We start from the raw sequence: 21,101 nt of genomic DNA on the forward strand, positions 1-21,101 counted from the left end.
CTACTTAAATTTGGACATCTCTTTTAAAACCATCATCTGTAAGAGTTGTTTTTTTAAAATCCTATGTAATAGCATACCACATACCTTTTGTTTCATAATTTAAAAGAAGTAATTTGATCCTTTCAGTTTATTTTCAAAAAATCCTAATTTATAAGAGCAAGGGCTATAATTTCCTAACAATTTAAATTTTCTCCTACTTAAAATTTATTTGAACTATTTTTATGGATTTGCCTATATAGATAACTAGTAACTTTTATTTTTTTTTTTTACAGAAGTCTTCATCTAAAGAACAAAAATTTAAAGTTTGCAGTTATCCTTGCAGTATCTTTAATACTTGCATTGTTTCGGGATATCCCCTTCTTTTGAGAAAGTTAAATGGCTGCCAAGCCCCACCTAAGAAACAGATCAAATACAGATAAAATCAATTTACAACAGTGGTTCTCAGCCTTTTTGAAGATGAGAAGGCCCTTTAAATTCATAAATTCTACTTTTAATACAGGTTGACTGAGAAAATGTGATTTTAAAGTACTCAGAATTTACTATCTTTTAAATTAATCTGTATCTTATTATAAAAGCACCTACATACTTGAAATATAACATATATGAAGGCAGGCATCTTTGGGTTACAAAGCTTGGTGCACAAAGGGGTTCAAGTTATCTCCCTAAAATAATCCCACAGCTGCCCCCAGAGCCCACAAATTAGAAGTCATTAATCCACCAGAAAAGTTCAAACCATTTTGAAGACATAGGGTAAAATGCATACAGGTTTGGAAGTGAGACAAAGCTGGGTTCAGGGACAGGTTCCACCACTTATTAGCCATGTACTCTCAGCCAAGGGCATTAATGAGGGTGATACCTACCCTAGGGAGTAGCTGTAAGGACTAGAAGAAAAAGTGTATAGAAATACGAAGCATATTAGTTTCATTCCTTTCCTGTTATTCAAAGCCTTACTGGATTTTATAATCCAGTCCAATCTGCTGCATTTCCCATCACTTCCTTCCTATACAAACTCCAAGATGAAAGTTGAGACACTATTGGATGTGATCTTAAGGATGGAAAGTGAAATTTGAGAAGCAGCACTGAAAGGTAGAACAGTTAGAGGCCAAAGTATTAACAGCAAGGTCTTTGGATTTATGCAGGACTTTGATTTGAATCTCAGGTGTCATTTAGACCATGTGACTTTAGCCAAGTCCCTTAAGCACTGGTTTCCGCTAATGTAAAACTGCAATGCTGACACCAATCTCATTTATCCTATCCATTAAATGAAATGATTCACATGAAGCATTTAGCAAGTTGCCTGGCTTGTCTTTAAATGCACAACAAATAATAGCTAACACTTATCAAATATCTACTTATTTTGCATAAGTAGAGGATACTAAAAGTTGTCATATGTAATTGGCTAGCCCATGCAGTTTGTACACAGTGTGAGCAAAGGTTACCCGAAGGTTATCCTCAGAGATACTACAAGCTACAGCCAGGGACTCATGCTCTGTGCCAGGCACGTGGTGGGTCTTCAGGTATTGGCAAGCCTCTGGATCAGTGAGGAAAATTTATCAGGTCTTTGAGACACAAAAGTTAATCATGAAAATATCTTTAAAAACAATGAGTTACGTTTATTTTAAACACTTGTATTGAACTAACAATGAGGTATAACAATTTCTTTGAAAGTATTCCTTTTTTCCCATTTCACCTATGTTAAAATTCAAAGGCTGATTTTTTTCATCTTCAGGTAGTTTCTAACTTACAAATGTACTTATATCAACTGATTTTCAGAACAGATTTTCTTTTTTGAAACTCTATAATTTGTGGTTGAGTTAACAGACTAAAGTCTAGGTAACCAAATAGATACAAATCTTCTGTAATAATAAAAGTAAGAAACAGCAGGAGTCACCTTTTTTCATTTAAACACAAAACAGGGACTTCCCTGGTGGTGCGGCAGTTAAGAATCCGCCTGCCAATGCAGGGGACAGGGACACGGGTTCCATCCCTGGTCCAGGAAGGTCCCACATGCCGCGGAGCAACCAAGCCCGTGCGCCACAACTACTGAGCCTGCGCTCTAGAGCCCGCAAGCCACAACTACTGAGCCCGCGAGCCACAACTACTGAAGGCCGTGCAACTAGAGCCCGTGCCCCACAACAAGAGAAGCCACCACAATGAGAAGCCCACACACTGCAACAAAGAGTAGCCCCTGCTCGCCGCAACTAGAGAAAGCCTGCATGCAGCAACAAACACCCAACGCAGCCAAAAATAAATAACTAAATACACTTATTAAAAAAATAAACATAAAACATTTAAGGGAATTCCCTGGCGGTCCAGTGGTTAGGACTCCACACTTTCACTGCTGAGGGCGCAGGTTCAATCCCCGGTCGGGGAACTAAGATCCTTCAAGCTGCGCGGCACAGCCAATAAATAAATAAATAAACTTAACATATTTTTTAAACGCTTAAAAGTTATACAATAATTCCTGACATTTTAGAATTTAGAGTAGTAATTCTCAACTGGGGTGATTTCTCCCCCACGCAAAATTTCACTAGGAAGAGAAGTTAGCGGTGAGCTATAGGCATCTGGTGGGTAGAGGCAGGGATACTACTAAACACCCTACAATGCCCAAGATGGCACCCACAACACAGAATTATCTGGCCTCAAATATCAATAATGCCAAGGTTTAGAAATCCTGATTTAGATGTAGGCATTCATATTATAGGAAAAAATACTAAACTCTTTCAAAAGAACTACGAATATCCGGATTTCTCAGCATCATTTGTTGAAAAGGTTATCCTTTCCCCATTGAATGGTCATTGCAACCTTGTCAAAAAATCAACTGACCATAAATGTGAGTTTACCTCTGGACTCTCTATTCTGTTCCATCCGTCTACAGGGCTAATTTATGCCGGTACCACACTGTTTTGATCACTACAGCTTTGCAATAAGTTTTGAAATCACGAAATATGAGTCCTCCAACTCTGTTCTTTTTCAAGACTGTTTTGGCTATTCCAGGTCCCTTGAAATTCCATATGAACTTTAGGATGGGTTTTTCTATTTCTGCAAAAATACGCCATTGGGATTTTGACAGAGACTGTACAGAATTTGTAGATCACTTTGGGTAGTACTATCACCTTAACAATATTAAGTCTTTCAATCCATGAAAGATTTTCATTTACTGAGGTCTTCATTAATTTCTTTCAGCAATATTTTGTAATTTTCAGTATACAAGTCTTTCACCTCATTGGTTAAATTTGCTCCTACGTATTTTATTCTTTTAGATACTACAGTAAATGAAATTGCTTTCTTAATTTCCTTTTCAGATTGCTCATTGTTGGTGTACAGAAACAACTGATTTTTGCACGTTGATCTTGTACCCTGCAATTTTACTGAATACATTCATTAGTTCTAGTAGCTTTACTGTGGATATTTTGCACGTACTTATATTTAATGTATGCATGTCTCCCTCTGTATCTGTCATCTGGGGCAGTTAGCTCAACTGATTAAAGTGAGAGGTGAATGAAACCAAAGTCGTGGTCCATACCCAAATGGGAAATTCAGGCTAGAGTTGATGTGTTGAAGTACTAACGCCCAGTACCTCAGAATGTGATCTTACTTAGAAACAGGATCATGGCAGATGTAATTAGTTACGATGCGATCACACTGGAGTAGGCTGGGCCCTTAATCCAGTATGACTAGTCTCCTTGAAAGAGGAAAAACGTCATGTGAAGACAGAGACACACAGGGAAAAGACAGACCTATGACCACGGAAGCAGAGATTAGAGTGGTGCATCTGTAAGCCAAGAAATGCCGAGGATTGCCAGCACACACCAGAAGCTAGAAGAGGCAAGGAAGGAATTCTGCCTCAAGACTGTAACATAAAAATTCTGAGTTTCCAGCCTAATGGCCTGCCCTACAAATTTCAGATTCAAGGTGCAACATCAACTCCTGTCTGAGTATCCAGTGTGCCAGCCTGCATAACAAATTTCAGATTAATCAGCCCCCACAATCATGTAAGTCAGTTTCTTTAAATGAATGAATGAATAAATATTGGTTCTTTTCTCTAGAGAATCTTGATTGATACAGAAATTATGGGAACATTTAGGAAAATGGGGGAAGGGAAAGAGTAGATCTGGAGGTCACAAAAAATGAACTGCCTACTTCATCACTGTATCTATGATCTGTATAAAAACCTTACTGAATTAGTTTCTAATTTTAGTACTTTTTACATACTCAGAAAGAACTAAAACAGTTAATCTTTTGAAGGGAAACAGGCTTGCTGACTGGATGATAGAATTCTTATTTGTGTAAGATTTCCAGGTAGGAAAAAATATATATATATATACACATACATATACACACACACACATATTTGATGTGTTGGTCCTTACGCTTTCAAGTAAATATTAAATTTTTTAATCCAAATATCATTACCACCACTTATCCATACCTTTACATAGCTTTATTAAAGGAGTATAAAAACATACTGTGTTTAATATTAAGTTGTGCAAAGTACTACCTAATACCTTTGAAAATCAGATGATTTATCTAGAGAATTAAAATGAGAAGGCCTAAAACACTCAATAATCATGAGTTTAGTTTTTCTATTTCTTTTTTAAAAGTTACTGGAAGTCCCTGATTGTACCCAGCACGCTACAAAGTGCTTAGGGAAATGTGCCATGAGTAAAGGGAGCTCACACTTGATTTTTTGAGGGAAAATTTTAGGTCTGAAGTACCAAATGAGCTGAACAGTCAACAGATGATCTGAGTTCAATAAGAGAGACTTAGCCTGGAGTAATCACTAAAGACATAAACTAGCAGAGGAAACTGAAGCAAGAGTGAGTCTGAGTGGGCACAGGGAAGGCAGCTTTCCAGAAGACAGAAGTAATGAGACCAAAATTCCACCAGAACCTTTGGGGAACAAGCAGCAGACCACTGTGAAATGAATTCATGTGGGGTGTATGGACAGGCATGGCTGGAATGTTTTGCAGAGGACCCTGAATGCCAGGTTGAGACGTCTGTGTGCTACAGAGTGCAGGTGAAGGTTTTTTAGGAGGAAGTCTGGGGAGAATAGCTGACGAAGTAGGAACCAAGCGTATGAAAAAGGAAGGTAGAGAGAGAGACTTGAGGTGGCCACTGCAGGAGAAAGGGGGCTGGCTCCTAGTGATACAAATAACGGTTCCACAGTTCAGGGGGTCTGCTTTTTAAGATTCATTTTAACAAAGTTTAAAACATTTTAAAATATAGGTTCTTTAAGAATTTAACTAGCTCCTTTGCTTTTAGAGTGCCTAAAATAAGAAAAGAAGTCTTTCACATTAAAAGTTAAAGAAAAAGGCAAAAGAACATTCAGGAGCTTGAACTTCATTTTTTAAAAAAAGTTATGGTGCAACACAAAGAAAACAATAGCTAGAATACACTAAATCCATAAATCCTCTAAATGCATTATGGCAAACCACAAAGCAAGGCAATGCATTATTTTTTTTTTAACATCTTTATTGGAGTATAATTGCTTTACAATGGTGTGTTAGTTTCTGCTTTATAACAAAGTGAATCAGTTATACATATACATATGTTCCCATATCTCTTCCCTCTTGCATCTCCCTCCCTCCCACCCTCCCTATCCCACCCCAAGGCAATGCATTATCAATTCCATTTGGCAGAAAGAGAAATTGAGATTGGGCACAGCCAAGGTCTCACAGCCAGTAAAGTGCAGAAAAGCTTTGAAGCCAATGATGATTCTATTAGACCTATCTCCTCCCAAAATGAAACCACCTTGAAAAACTTCCATATCCAGAGGAATATAAAAAGATGATGGAGGAATTTCCCTTAAAGTAGATGCTTTGAAAAAAAATAATAGATGGGTATAACAAAATACTAAAGCAATACAAAATAACACTGGCAACCTGCTGTAATTAAAAGGCATACACACTAGAGAAAATTTTAAAATATTATTTGCACATGACATTATTTAAAAAGGAATCAAACAAAAATATATGAAAGTCTCTACCCTCACAATACCATGTACCAAACTGATTAATGCCTCCTCCCCCACTAAACTGTAAGCATAAGGGAATGGGTATGTCCATGCACATCTTTACTTTTTTATAACTGGGTTTTTTTTTTCTTGGCCGCGCTGCGCTGCCTACTGGATCCTAGTTTCCCAACCAGGGATCAAACCCAGGCCCACAGCAGTGAAAGTGCAGAGTCCCAACCACTGGACCGCCAGGAAATTCCCTGTAACTGGTTTTTGAGGATTCATCTTACTGGGCCATTTTACTAACTTTGGAATCACAGAGCAAGGGAACCATGTGGGAAGTAGGCCATGATAATGAAGAGTTTGGTATTAATTCTAAGAGCAATGGGAAGCCATTGAAGTGTTTGAGAGATAAGACTGCGCTGATAAAATCTGAATTTCAGAAAGATCTGACTGCTGCATAGATCACAGACTGGATGGGGTAATACACCAATGCAATAAATTAGAAAATCCAGCAACACATATGTAAAAATGTAACATAGGCCAAAACAGGTTCAGGGGTCTTAGTATGATTCATTGCCAGACTCCCACAACTTGCCAGGTCGCCCAGGGAAGCGAAGTCATCCTAACATACACACACCAAAAAAACTAATGAACTAACAACTTATAAAATTCATCCCTGTCAAACATCCCTCCTACGGTAACAGGAGCCTCTGTCAGTCCACTTCACCTTTGCCCTGTCAGTCTCTCAAAGATGGCAGGTATTTCAATGACAAAGCAACACAATGAGTATCATGTACAAAGTAGAAGTGCAAACCTTCCAAAAGATGCAGGGCTTTACAAAGTCACTAAAAATGATGAGAACTTTGCAACTATTGGCAAAGCCACTGGCAGAAATGAAAATTGGAGAGGGACAATGCCTGGGAAGGAACCTAAGGGCACTTAATGGGGTGAAAAGTACTCGATATGTTCTGTATCCTGACCTGGTTGGTAGCTACACAGATGTGTATATAGTAAATATCCATCAACCTGTAGATGTACTTATGATTAATACATTTAGCTGTATGTAAATTATACCTTAAGAGGGGAAAAAAGGAACAAAAGAAGAGATGGTTCTCCTTCCTGTAAGAATTGCTAGTTCTGAATGTGAAGCCTAGAAATCTCATGGCCTGCTTGCTACCCGTGTGAAGATGAAATGGATACTCAAGATGGCAAAATGTACCTGGATTCTCAGAGACATCCATGAGCCACTGCGTGTAGTGGGCCTGGAGCCCACTCTTTCTCGGGACTTCCAATTATATGATATAGTAAATGTTCTTAACGTTTAAGTACTTTGTCTGCTACTTGTCCCTGAAAGCATTTTAACAGATACCATGAGCAAATAATTGGAGAAAGCTAATGAAGATGAGATAATAGGAGGGCAAAAGAAAATAATATGAAAATATAAGTGGGCTTTGATAATGAAGCCTTTGAATATTTTGGCAAAAATGGATTTCTTTAGGATCATACTAGGAAAGTCCATCATAACACGAAGTATATAGTTTCATGGGATCTTGCAATTTTTAAAGAAAAATTATGCAAAACAAGCAACCAACACTTGATTCATTCTTCTTCCATTTTAAGAATTTAACACATCGTAGCAACCATAACATGAATGTTTCCATAATTTTGTTTCATTTTTCAAGATTAAACCCAAGTAAAGTCTTTTCTCCCCACCCCTGCTATCTCTGCAATGTTACTCCTATTCTAGGTCAATTCATTCTACATGGCCTTGTTCTTGTACCAATTATTTTCAGAAAATAAAGAACCCTTATATGATGAAATCACAAAGAAAAAGTAAATTATTCACTCACACATCAACACTTAGAAACTTCAAACACAGACCTCAGTTCATGTTTGAATGAGAGACCCGAGCATACTGGTTAAAAGCATGGGCTCTGGAATCAGACTGCCTGGGATGGAATCCCAGTTTGCTGTTCACCAGTGGGTGACCCTGGGCAAGTTACTTAACCCTCTGCGACTCAGCTTTCTCATCTATAAAAGGGGAATAACAACTGTTCCTACCTTATAAGTTATAAGAGGAATATTAAATGGTTAATATGGGAAGTATTGATATTTCAGGCAGTAAGTACTCAGTAACCATTAGCTATTACATTTCAAAATCTAAGAAAACTGAGGAATATAAATGCCAACATTGGAATTCAGTTATTGGAGAAGGAAAAACTTTTTTAAAGTCACAAGCTTTATGTTTAAATACAAGTATACATTTTAAATAAAATTAAGACAAAAATGAGAAGAGATATACTTAGAGTAAAAATAAGCTGAAAGTTTAATTTCTAAATAGGTAAGAACTTTTTAAAGGTACCATATCAAACCTACTAAACTAGAAACTAAAGTGTTGATGCACTTTACTAAAGATGAAATAAAAAATCTGAATATATGGAGGAGAAAAAAGAATGAAAAACTCAGTATTATAAAGGGGTCAATTCTCTCCCCTACCCCTATTAATCCATTAATTTTACACAATTCTAATCAAAACTCCAACAGGTTTCGGGGTGCAATTTTTCTTTTTTATTTCATTTTCGTTTTAATCGATGAAATGATTCCAAAACTAATCTAAAAGAATGTATTAAGTAGAACAGCAAATAAAGTTTTGAAAAACAAGAAAATGAACAGTAACTTTCCTTCCTAGAAATTAAAATATACTACAGACTCAGAGTAATTAAGACAGTGAGGTAGTAACACAGAATTAGACAAATAACTAATGAGTCCAAAAACAGAACCAAGTATTTATGGGAATTCAGTATACGAGTGTGGCATTTCAAATCAATGGGAAAAGACAGATTATTCAACAAATGATGCTGACAAAGGACTAAATATTTGATATTTCGTCAAATACTAACCTCCTATCTTACACCAAAACAAATTTCAGATGGCTTAAATTTAAACATAAATGAAACCATAAACCAAAAAGTAATAGAAAAAAAGGTAGGTAAATACTAATATAATTTTAGGTTGGGAAAGGCATGACACTAAAGGCAGAAACTATAAAGGTAAAGACTAACAGATCTGACATGAAATTTTAATGCTTCTTTACCAAAACAAAATTAAAAGACAAGTGATAAATTTCTTTATAAGATACATCTGGTTGACTTTACATCACAGCACCCAACAGTCACACCTCTTGATTCACCCTTGTGTCGTCTCCTCCCACCCTGACTCTGAGCTTGACCATGTAACTGGCTTTGGCCAAGAAGACTAAGGGAACAGGATGCAGGCAGAAGTTTGATAAAAGCTTGCACACTGGGGCATGATCTAATGGAAGGCTGCTATTACTAAGTGAGAGAAACAGACACACCACACGAACTCAGTCAGGGAATGAAAAGATGAGTGAATCCAGGTGAGACCAGCAGAACTGCCCAGCCAACTCACACATGTTTTACTAGGTTTTGAGGTGGTTTGTAATACCACATTAGATAACTGGTATAATATCAATATATCTATACCATAAAGGGTTACTTATTAAAGATGGTATAAATCATTACAGGAACAACTAAACATCCCATTGGGAAAATAGACAAAGGATATAGACAATTCACACAAAAACAGAGATGTCCAGTAAACACATGAACAAATGTCCAACTCTAGTATCAAAGAAACACAAATTAAAACAATGAGATAACACCTTTTGCCTATCAGATTGGCAAAGATTAAAAAGGCAGATAATGGCTTGAGTTGGTCACAATGTGGCACTCTCACTCTCATCCATGTTGTTAATTTGGTAATGTGTGTCAAAAACTGATAAAATTCCCTCTGGTCTGGTAATTTCATTTATTATTCACTCAAATACTTACTGCATACTCAGAGGCCTATGCTGGGAACTAGAATATAGTCAGATCAGGCAAGACCTACTAATAATTTTGCTTTTATTATTAATTTGGGTTTTATCCTAAGAGCACTAAGATGGCATTGACGGCTTTAGCAAGCGAAGAACAATATCGGATTTCCACTTTAAGATCATTTTAACTGATGTATAGAGAATGGGGGACAAGAACGCAACTGAGGAGACACTAATTGTTCCAGTGAGCGTTAACAGTGGCCTGGATTTGAGCAGTGTCAGTGAGATGGAGAGAAGCAAAGGGAGGGCGACATGATGGGACCTGCTGACAGAAAAAAGTAAAAGAAAGGGGAAAAATAAATACTCCTCAATTTTAATTCTAGAAACGTATGCTAAAATATAAGTATCTGTGCAGATATAAAATATGATACACAGGTGTACAAAGATATATACCCAAAGATGTTCATGGCAGTGTTTTTTATAATAAGAAAAATAATTTAAAAAAATCTAAAAGTCTATCCCTAAGAGATTAAGGTCTCTCCAAGCATAGTGAGAACACTGTGCAGTCACTTAAAATTATTTAGATTTCTATTTAGTGACAAGATGTGGAAAGGGGCCAGTTACAAAATACATAACATAATTTCACTTCTAAATAGTATGATCTCACTTTTATTTAAAACATACTCATACACACACAAGCACATTTATGGCTGCCTATGTGCATTATAGAAAGTCTAGAAAGCTATACATCAAAATATCAAAATTCTAGATGCTTTGGACTTAAGTTATTAAAATCTGTATACTTTCCATACCATCTAAAATCTATGCAAAACCTGTACTGCTTTATAGTGAAAGAAAAAAAGTAATTTTATAAAAAAAAAAAACACTGACCAGACATTTATTTGGATAATAGTAAATTGGTTCATTTTCTTAAAATACTGCAAATAAAAGATTAAAGAGACTAAAAAGAGATCAAAATAACTGAAATGAAAACTTATGATTCATAAATCTTAAATTGTTAAAAAATGAACAATTTGTTTGCGATACTAGTTGAATGTGAGACGAGAATTTGGGAGAGGAGAGGAAGGGACATCTCAGAGCAAAGCAGACACTCAAATATAACCAATTTTATCATTACAAAACCTGCACAGAAAGATCCCTCCACTGCACTGTTTTTTGTTTTTTGTTTTTTGTTTTTTATTTATGGCTGTGTTGGGTCTTCGTTTCTGTGCGAGGGCTTTCTCTAGTTGTGGCAAGCGGGGGCCACTCTTCATCGCGGTGCGCGGGCCTCTCACTATCGCGGCCTCTCTTGTTGCGGAGCACAGGCTCCAGACGCGCAGGCTCAGTAATTGTGGCTCACGGGCGTAGTTGCTCCGCGGCATGTGGGATCTTCCCAGACCAGGGCTCGAACCCGTGTCCCCTGCATTGGCAGGCAGATTCTCAACCACTGCGCCACCAGGGAAGCCCCACTGCACTTAGACAAGCAATTTGGACTCCCTTGAGATTTGACCTAAAGAGCTATTCATTTTATTTCACTTTACGTTCTGAGGTTCTTTATGAATCTTCTTCCCTACCAAGTTGACACATACAATAACAGATACCAAAAAGGATAGGAGATTGAGGACCTCTGAAGCACAGTTAGTCATTCTGACTTCATTATCATCAGATGTACTGGTTGCCAAAACCAGATGTTCTAGAAGGGCAAAAAAATGTCATCAAGGTTGCTTCATTTCCCAAAGACAAAAACTTTCTTTGGTATTTGAGATTATTGTAAACAGACTCCCAAAAAAAAAAAAAAAAAAAAACACTACCTGGTTTGAACAGTTTTCTGAAGATTCTGATGGATTTGCTTCACTGATATAATCAGTGACCTTAGTCATCCTTGCTTATAACAGGGCTACCAGAGATGGCTGCTACCTGAGCACAAATATATGACCCCAAAATTTGTTCAGGCCTCTCAAAGGCACCACTAATTAATGTTTCCACTTCAGCACTCCTACCTGCCTGGTTCCCTAAAGAGAAAAGCCCAATGGTTCTACCTTCAATATCTCTTCTTTAGAAAACATGAAGATGTCAATTTAAAATATTAGTCCAAAGTAACAAAAATGTCAGAAACAATGTAAAGCAAACAAGACCATCTTCTGGTATTATTTACTCTAGTGCATAAGTGAAAATAATAATCCAAGGATGGGGAGTGGAGGTTGAGACATAATTCACATACCATAAAATTCACCATTTTAAAGTATAAAATTCAGCGATTTTTAGTATATTCACAAGGTTATGCAACTATCATCGTTTAATTCTAGAACATTTCCCATCACCCCTGAAAGAAACCCCATACACACTGTGATTTGTAAGATATATGTTTGGTCATTCAGATATATATATGTTTGGTCTTCCTCCACAGTTCCAGGTTCACAGCTCCTAAAACCCTTGGAATTTCCTACGTGTAGAGAGCGATAAAGGTGTCTTTTGGTTATGTGAATGAGGTAACTTTCAGAAGCACCTAAGGATGGGAGCTAGTGCCAGGAGAACCAACCAAGTGATTAGAGGGTTGGAACTTTCAGTCCCAGCCCCTACCCCGCCCCGTCCCCAGGGATGAGGAGAGGGGCTGGAAGTTGAATCAATCACCACTGGCCAATGATTCAGTCAATCATGACTATGTAAAGAAGCCTCCACAAAAAACAAAAGAACAGCCTTTTAGGCTCTTTTTTGAAAGCTTCCACACTGGGGAACCAGAACACTTCCACATGCCACTGTGCCGGCCCCAAGCTCCACGAGGACAGAAGCTCCCTTGTTCAGGAACTCGCCCGGTGTAGCAGCTCTTCATCTGGCTCCTACTCTTTAATATAATCTTTTCATAATAAATCAGTAACCTAGTGAGTAAACAAGTTTTCCTGAGTTCTGTGAGCTGTTCTAGCCAATTAACCACACCTGAGGAGGGAGCTGTGGGGACCCTCTGATTCACAGCCAGTCGGTCAGAAGTACAGGTGACAACCTGGACTTGCAACTCACCTCTGAAGTGGAGGGTGGGTCTTGTGGGACTGAGCCCTTCACCCTTGGAATCTCATGCTATCTCCAGGCAGACAGTGTCAGAGTTGAGATGAATTCTCAGACACCCTGATGGCATCTGGGAATTGCCTGTTGGTTTCGGGAAGCCCTCAACCTCCCCCTGACCCTGACACACACACACACACACACACACACACACACACACAGAGTAGAATGGGGTCAGGGAACCCTTTTGCACACACTCACTTCCCACTCCTCCTTCACTATCCCAAGACCGTAGCAACTATTAATCTACTTCCTGTCTCTATAGATATGCCCATTATGGACATATCGTATCAATGGAATCATAAAATAAGTGGCTTTTTATGTCTGACTTCGTTCACTTAGCACGTTTCCATCCATGTTCCTTTTGACTATTATGAGTAATGCTGCCATGAACATTTGTATACAGTTTGCACGAACATATGTTTTTATTTCTCTTGGGTATATACCGACGAGTGGAATTGCTGGGTCATCTAGTAACTCTACGTTTAGCATTTTGAGGAACTACCACACTGATTCTAAAGCAGCTGCACCATTTTACATCGTTTTTCACATTCTTAACATAAACTTAAGAGATGTCAGACTTTCATAGAAGTAGGGGATTTACTCTTCTCAAGCCCATTTTACATGCCAAATGCTATGCCAGGGTTTTATATAATTTCTGACTTAATTTTCCTAACAACTCTGTAATGCAAAAAGCATCTCCATTTTACAGAAGGAATTCATATCTCAAAAACTGTTTGTAACCTACTCAAAAATCACTTAGTTCATAAACGTCAAAATAGAATTTGAACTCAGGTTGACTTCAAAGCCTGTCCTCTTTACCCTCTTCCATGCAACCTCTGCACTGAAATATATGCACACTGACTGCTTTACACCAAAAGAATTCTTTGGAAAAGTATATGTTAACTAAGTTTATTAGAATCATTATAAAACAGAAGCTTCCAGTGTACAGAAATTTCTAGAAAATATAAGAGGTCTCTTGTGTAAATCATTCCCTGTTAGTAAATGATTTCTTCATGTAGAGTTACTTAATAAAACCAATCTATAAATCATCTAAGCATTATACAGATTAGTTTCTTCCATCAAAGTTATATCCACTGACAAAAAAAATCTGGGTATCTTCTACTGTGGGCTGAATTATTTCCCCCAAAAAAATCCATATGTTGAAGTCCTAACCCCCAATGTGACAATATGCGGAGACAGGGCTTTTAGAAGGTAATTAAGGTTAAATGAGTTCACAAGGGTGGGGCCCAAATCCAATAGGATCAGTGACCTTATAAGAAGAGAGAGAGAGCTCTGTCTCTCTCTCTCACTCTCTGCCATGTGAGGACATAGTAGAAGGTGCCCAAGGAGATGGCAGTCTGCAAGCCAGTAAAGAGAGCCTTACCAGAACCTGGTCATAACGGCACCCTGATCTCAAGATTTCCAGCCTCCAGAACTTTGAGAAAATAAATTTCTGTGGGATTTTGTTACAGCACCCTAAGCTAATACATCTTCCTTCATAAATATCACAAACTATCCAATTATTGGTATTTTAAGCACTAGTAAGAATCAAAACAAAGCAGTCATTAAGTAGAGTAGAAATAAGCTAAACCAATAGACATGCATAAGCTTGTTGCTCAAAAATATCTGCAAGTCTCATGATCAAAGAGACTAAAAAACAGAATGATGGCCATTCTGTTAATGCAGAATTTAATGAGAAAGTCAAGGAAACCCGGTATCCTCCAAAAGGGCTTTGGAGTTTGACAAACTTGAGTTTGATTCTTTTTGGCCACTTCTGAGCTTTGTGTTTGAGTGAGAAACATACTCCGTTTGTTTCTGAACACTATTCCTGTGGTCAGGATGCTTGTTTTTGTTTGTTTGTTTCAATTAAATAACTTTATTAACATTTACTATATGCCAAATACTATTTTACATCCTGTAATACCCAGTACACCTTCTAGAACACTACAGGTGCTCCAAAAATGGTGGTGGTTATTGTCAGTGCATAGATTCTGGAAAAGGACACCCCAAAGTTAAGCATTTACATGAGCACCCACTATTTGCCTAATATTTTGCTGGTACCGTGAATATAAAAACGCTGTCCTATCCTCAAGGAGCTTATAATGAAGAGGAACAGATAGATCCAGATCATTATAAAACAGTGTAATAAATGCAATGGCCAAAAAACATGCAAAGTACATAGTAACACAAAGGGAGAGCTGGGAGGTAGATAAATCAAGGACTACTTCCCAGAAGGTCTGACAAGGAATTCCCTTTCTGATTTCTATTCCAGAAAACTTCGTAAGAAAACTTCATAAGCCCTTATTAGGGGAATCATTCACTGAGGTACAGCCTCAGCTCAGATTCTCCCTTTTAACTTTTACTTCCACTCAGTTCCATCTGTCAGTTTCAAAGAAGGGGGAGAGGGGCACAGGAAGAGTTTAAGTATCCTTTTCCTCCCCAACAACTGCATAAAAATTGAAATCACATTTTCCCAAATCCTTCTTACACTTATGATAAAGACTGGGTGTTTTACAAGTTATACAGTCACCCCAGATTTAAGCTGTGTGTAGGATAAGTAACCAAAACTGTCAGTCCAGTATGTAATTTCTTCTATACCAGCCAAATGGGCCTGCCAGTTATTTTGCTTATTCCAACTGGGCTAAAAAGGTATCCAAAACCTTGACTACTGTAAAAACCGGTAAATTTTCTTCATTAATCCACATTCTTATTCAAGATGTGTTCACTTAATACCTACAAGGCAAAACAATGCCTAAATACAATGCACTAACATTCCAAAAAATGCAAATTTGGCTCCTGCCCCTAAAATTAACGTCTGTGAGAAAGTCACAAAACATCCCAAAGCTACAAACATAAAGGAAGATCCGTGGGCATGGAGACTACTATTTGTATCCTTTCATGGGTATCTCACTTGACATCTGACACAACAATCTTTGAAATAATAGAATTATCTCCATTTTTATCTGTTTTCTCCATTAACAAGTCAGCATATAAACCCTGGACCTTCTGAGCTTTGATTGTGCCACACTGTAAAATGTATATTAAATTTAAATGAAGGTAACAAAATCACAATAACTACTTCAAAGACTAAATATACACACAGGAAGGAAACTTAAAGATCAGTTTCCTCACCTACAAAATAAGAAGGGTGGACTAGATCACAGATGGTTAAATAATGAGCATTCCAGGAAACACTCTACTGCCACTCTCTGGGACCCTCATCCCTATTAAACATTACTAATCATGGCACTTTCTCACCAAACCCAGAAATGCAGCTATGTCCTTATCAACATGGCAGCCACTACCAATTGGGAGTAGATAAGCAAAATATAACTTGCTTGTGGGACTTCCTTGGTGGCACAGCAGTTAAGAATCCGCCTGCCAACGCAGGGGACACAGGTTCGAGCCCTGGTCCGGAAAGATCCCACATGCCGCGGAGCAACTAAGCCCGTACACCACGACTACTGAGCCTGCACTCTAGAGCCGGCGAGCCACAACTACTGAGCTCGGGCGCCTAGAGCCCATGCTCCACAACAAGAGAAGGCACTGCAATGAGAAGCACACGCACCGCACCGCAGCTACAGAAAGCCCGCGTGGCAACAAAGACGCAACGCAGCCAAAAATAAATAAATAAATAAATTTATTTTTAAAAAAAAAAACCTTGCCACACTTGGACTGGATGAGGTGAAGCTAACTACCCAAAAGATTTATATAACTAGTCTAAAACAGAACTAAGCCCTAAAACAAGAAAAGTAATATAATTGTATAATGCTTATAAGTAGGCAATACACACTCTCTTCCATTATCATTTGATCCTTAATACCCAGTAAAGAATTATCCCTATTTTTACATATTTTAAAATACAGATCAGTGAAATAATGTGATCAGCTCAAGGTCATCCAGCTAATAAGTGGCTTGGATGAATCCTCACAACTCCACAACACCTTTTTCCATGAGAAAGTCACAGAAGAGTGAGTGGAAGCCTGGACTATTTAATATGGACCTAAGAATGTCAATCCAAAATCTTCTGAGCTCTTCTTAGCCACTAGGCTACATGCAACTATTTTAGATCAGACAAGCTCTTCTTTCTATCAAAATAAGATCTTGAGTAACTAACCAACTAAGTAAAAATGTAATCATTTAAAAGGCATACACTATATTAATATTACGTATATACACCTACCTCAATCATAAATCTTATACTTTTGAAACAGTACATAAATGAACAATAAGAACAGAACCAAAAAGTTGGATGTTACTAACAAAAGTACCAGTTTTTTGGGTCTCAACCCTTTCACTGTCTTATGTGAGAAATACACTTTCTCATTTTTTAAATTCTTATCTGTAAGCAAAACATTAACAAGTAATTCTATATACAGCTTTTTACAAGTATAGAATGCCATTAAGATTGTTTCAGGAATGTAAAGTATTATTCTGTTTCCTTCTATATAGGAATTATTACATTATACCACAATGAGCGTGCTATTCCTGAAATTACAGTCATTTGAAAGATCTTACACCAATGCCTAAACCGCCAACATATTTAGCATATCCTCTCTTCAGAATTCTGACCAACTTAAATGGAAATTCCTACTCATGCACTCCTATTTCCGGATGGCCTTTAAAACATCAGAACTACTCCTTAATATAAATAAGAGAGATTCGACTTAATAGTATAACATTTATGTCCTACCATACTTGAAAGCATCATTTGGACTAAGTCAAATATGAATATAACCTGAAGAGCCCTTTCTTAAGCACCAAAATATCCCAGAGCTTTTTGCAGCCAGCACAAGAACCTTTTACTTTCATACCACACCATCCTGCTTTTACAGGTATCTAAGGAAATGTGTACATATGAGTTGTACAAACCACCTACCAAATAATCCAATGCCTTCCAAAGTGAAAAGCTGATCCTCTTTTCTGCTCTTAAATTATTCACAATTAGTCTACAAAGAATTACTGTAGACTACCTGAACAAACTTTTCTGACCTGTGTACCATGTTCTATATTTATGCTACTGGAAAGAATCAGTGTGATTCGTCCCTCTCTACATTTAATAAGCAATAGAGCAGGAAAACAGCTTAAAAATTACAAGTTACTTTTTATAAGAAAAGGAACTTTTAAGTGAAGACATAATTTACTGTTGACAGACTCACAGCTATACATGATAGTGATCAAACTTCACTGAATACTTTTAACTTTTTTTTTTTTTTTTTTTGGCTCACAACCTCTGAGTATGACAACTTTACGATCATTTTATTTTAAAATATCCCACTTTCATTGTTTTACATTTCTCAATGTTGAGAAAATTTTACCCAAAGTTTGGAAAAATTTGATAAATTCTTGTCTGCAAGACCCCTATAAGCATTAAATCTTTAAAGCAGAAATCAACAATATGTTGTATTACAAGATGTTAACATTACGGATGTTTTATTATAGTTCCTGAGTCTTCAAGGACATCACTAACTTGATAAAAAAACCACGCTCAAATGCATGACTCGCATTTTTCAAGCCACATTTTATGAAGATTATGTTTTTTGGTTTGTATGCCATAATTACATTTTGAACTGATCCATTATATTTGAAAATAACTTGCATGTGAAATCACTAAGGAAAAGGGTCACTTAGAAACACAGCATTAAAAATTTTTAAAGCCTTCAAATAAAGGTCTATAACTTGGAATTAAAGAAAAACAATTCAAATTCACAGTAAGCTGAAGTGAAAACTCAACACAGCTTATACCACAAAATATATATATATATAAACAAAGTGGTAGTGTTCAACCTTGACAGAAAAAAAAAAAAGTTTAAAATGAAAACTACTTAAATTGAGAAAGAATTCCAATGACATGACATTTTCTTGCCAAAGCGCAGGAATGTGTAGATTATATCATTCAAATCTCATTGTATTACATTATAAAGGTCTTGGCAACGGTTAGCCATTAATCTTTTAACACAAAGGAGATTCAAATCCAAATGAACTGTAAGACTATCTCTTCCAGAAGACAGAAATGGAGTAATTTACTTTATCCACAACTGTTTAACCTAAAAGGAAGGCCGTAAGGATGATAACGCAGAATGGATCAGCCTTCAGTCTACCAAGTCCCATTTCTCACGAAGTCTTGCACCAATCCGAAAAGAGAAGGTTAGGGACACAAAACAGGCTTAGGAAAGGCTGAAAAAAATCTCCAATGAATGACACACCACATCATGGTTTATTCTCTTACACAATTGGAGAAACAAAAACGAAAAATATCACACCATATGTTTCATCGTATCAATTAAAAAAATATTTTACGACCGTACTTTCAATTCTTTGGGGCTGAAAAAATAATTTAGCTTCTGTTTTATTGATTACAGAGGAAAAGGAAAAAGCAGCTGCTGCAATGCAACACAGGCTGCTACAGAGGAAGGAGAGGAAACGGTTTTCCAAACAAATCCCTCTCCCGCCCCCGTTTACACACCCCAAACAACTTACTTATCCCCAGTCTTTCACTGTGTCCCCCCAAATATAAACCTAATAAATTACTTCCCTTCCCCCACCATCGTGAAATTTCACCTTTCAGAGCTTTCACCTATCGCTACCAGAGCACTTTATTCCCCGCAGAAATTTCAGATCTTTCAAACTTTTCTCCCTTTTTTAATTAAACACGAGAGTTTTGTTATAAAAGTGCACGAAATTTTTACCTACAGACGGAAAAATACCTGTTTCCCAGCAACATGCACGCTTCGATTCTCGAACCCCTCCCCATCTCCCAGGTCTGGCTTGCAAAGGCTGGTGGGGGGAGGGAGCCAGGAGCAAATTAAATTTAGGAAGGGAAATCCTGGGCGAAAGAGGAGCATTTGAGGAAAAACGGGACAACGTCGAAAAGAGGACCCCCCCCCATAAGAGGGTTGGGGAGGATTACAAGAAAGAAAGAGAAATGAGAAGGGACAAAGCGGGAGGGGGGAGAAAGAGACCAGAGACCGGGGAGACGCGCCGGGCCGGGAGAGGGAAGGCGGGGTCCGGGGAGAGCGGGGTCGCGGCTCCCGCGGCACAATGGCCCGCCGGCCCCCGCCCCGCGCGCCCCTCACCTCATGGTGTCGGCCGCGCCGAGGCTTCCCCAGCAGCCGGGAGACGCGGGAGGCGCCGAGCCGAGGGGGGTCTCTCCTCCAGGGGCGGGGACGCAGCTCGGGGCCGGGAGACAAGTGTCCAGCTCCTCCTTCGGGCGGCCGCGGGGCTACACCATCTCCTCGCACAAAGCCGAGGCGCCGGCCCGGAGTGGGAGAGAAGAGGGCGAAAGAAAAGCTGGGGAGGGGGCGGAGAGGCCGAGGCGCCGAGCGGGTCCCGCGGCCGCCACAGCCCCCCACCTCCTCCTCCTCCTCCTCCTCCTCCCCCGGGAGCTTCCTCGGCCGCCCTCGGAGGGGTGCCCGCCGGGGCCGCGCGCCCGACCGCCGCTCCACAAGCCCGCGCTCGCCGCGCCCGCCGCCGAGGCCGTGTGCAACCGGCAGCTGCGGCAGCCGCGGGAGGAGAGTCAGGCTCGCCTCGAGAAGCCCGGGAGGAGGCGGGGCGCGCGGCGGAGGAACACGCAGGCGCCGCCCTCCTCCCCCCCTTCCCCCGGGGGCGAGGGGGCGGTGAGGGGGGAGGGGAGGCGGGGGGCCGGCCGCCCCCCTGCCGCCGCCGGACCCCCCGCGGTACTGCGGAGAGCGCGGAGGGGCGGGAGCGGGCTCGGCGACGACGGGTTAGCAAAGGCTCTTTGTTGCTTTCCCACCCCGCCTCCCCAGCCCCCTGGGATCGGGGCTGCTTCCCCCACCCCGCCCGCAGCCGGCTAGGGTTCCTCCCCCGGGGTTATCCTTGGCCGTCGTTCCCCCCCCCGGTCGCCTACCGCTCCCCTGAGACTGGGGGAGCTCCCGGGCCTCCCCCGCGCCGGAGTGCGGAGACTGGGGCGCCGGGACCTCCCGGCGCGGGACCTGCGGCCACCGGCTTGGGAAGCCAGGAGGCGGCAACCGGGATGCGTGACTGGGCACAGGGCCGGGCCGGAGGACTCCGGATCTGCCCGTCCGGGTGCCCTCGTGCGGGGCTTGTCTTCAGCTCGTCCTGTTGCTATCTCAGGACCGGGACCTGCCAGTCGATGGGCATCCCGGCCAGCCCCACGGCTCGCCCCCGCCGCGCGCCGCTCCCGGCGATTCCTCCGGGGTGGGGGGAGGGGGTGGCGTATAAATGTAAAATATGGTCATCATTGTTCGCTTCGCTCCTTTTCTTCCC

General features: G+C 39.8%; 1 protein-coding gene across 6 annotated transcripts in view; it reads right to left on the bottom strand.

Annotated features, from left to right (window-relative positions):
• ENAH (ENAH actin regulator) overlaps positions 1 to 20,244 on the bottom strand; it is a 153,941-nt gene extending 133,697 nt beyond the window's left edge. For 5 of the 6 annotated variants that reach the window (XM_061187345.1, XM_061187344.1, XM_061187342.1 and 2 more), the window contains exon 1: positions 19,931 to 20,244. In XM_061187345.1, coding sequence (XP_061043328.1) covers positions 19,931 to 19,935 — 5 coding nt within the window. In that variant the 5' untranslated portion in view covers positions 19,936 to 20,244. The remainder of the gene's footprint in view (positions 1 to 19,930) is intronic. The other variant, XM_061187343.1, reaches the window with a different exon arrangement.
• Between the last annotated feature and the right edge of the window lie 857 nt (positions 20,245 to 21,101).

The sequence above is a fragment of the Eubalaena glacialis genome, chromosome 3 (assembly GCF_028564815.1).
Source record: "Eubalaena glacialis isolate mEubGla1 chromosome 3, mEubGla1.1.hap2.+ XY, whole genome shotgun sequence".
NCBI classification, from domain to species: Eukaryota; Metazoa; Chordata; class Mammalia; order Artiodactyla; family Balaenidae; genus Eubalaena; species Eubalaena glacialis.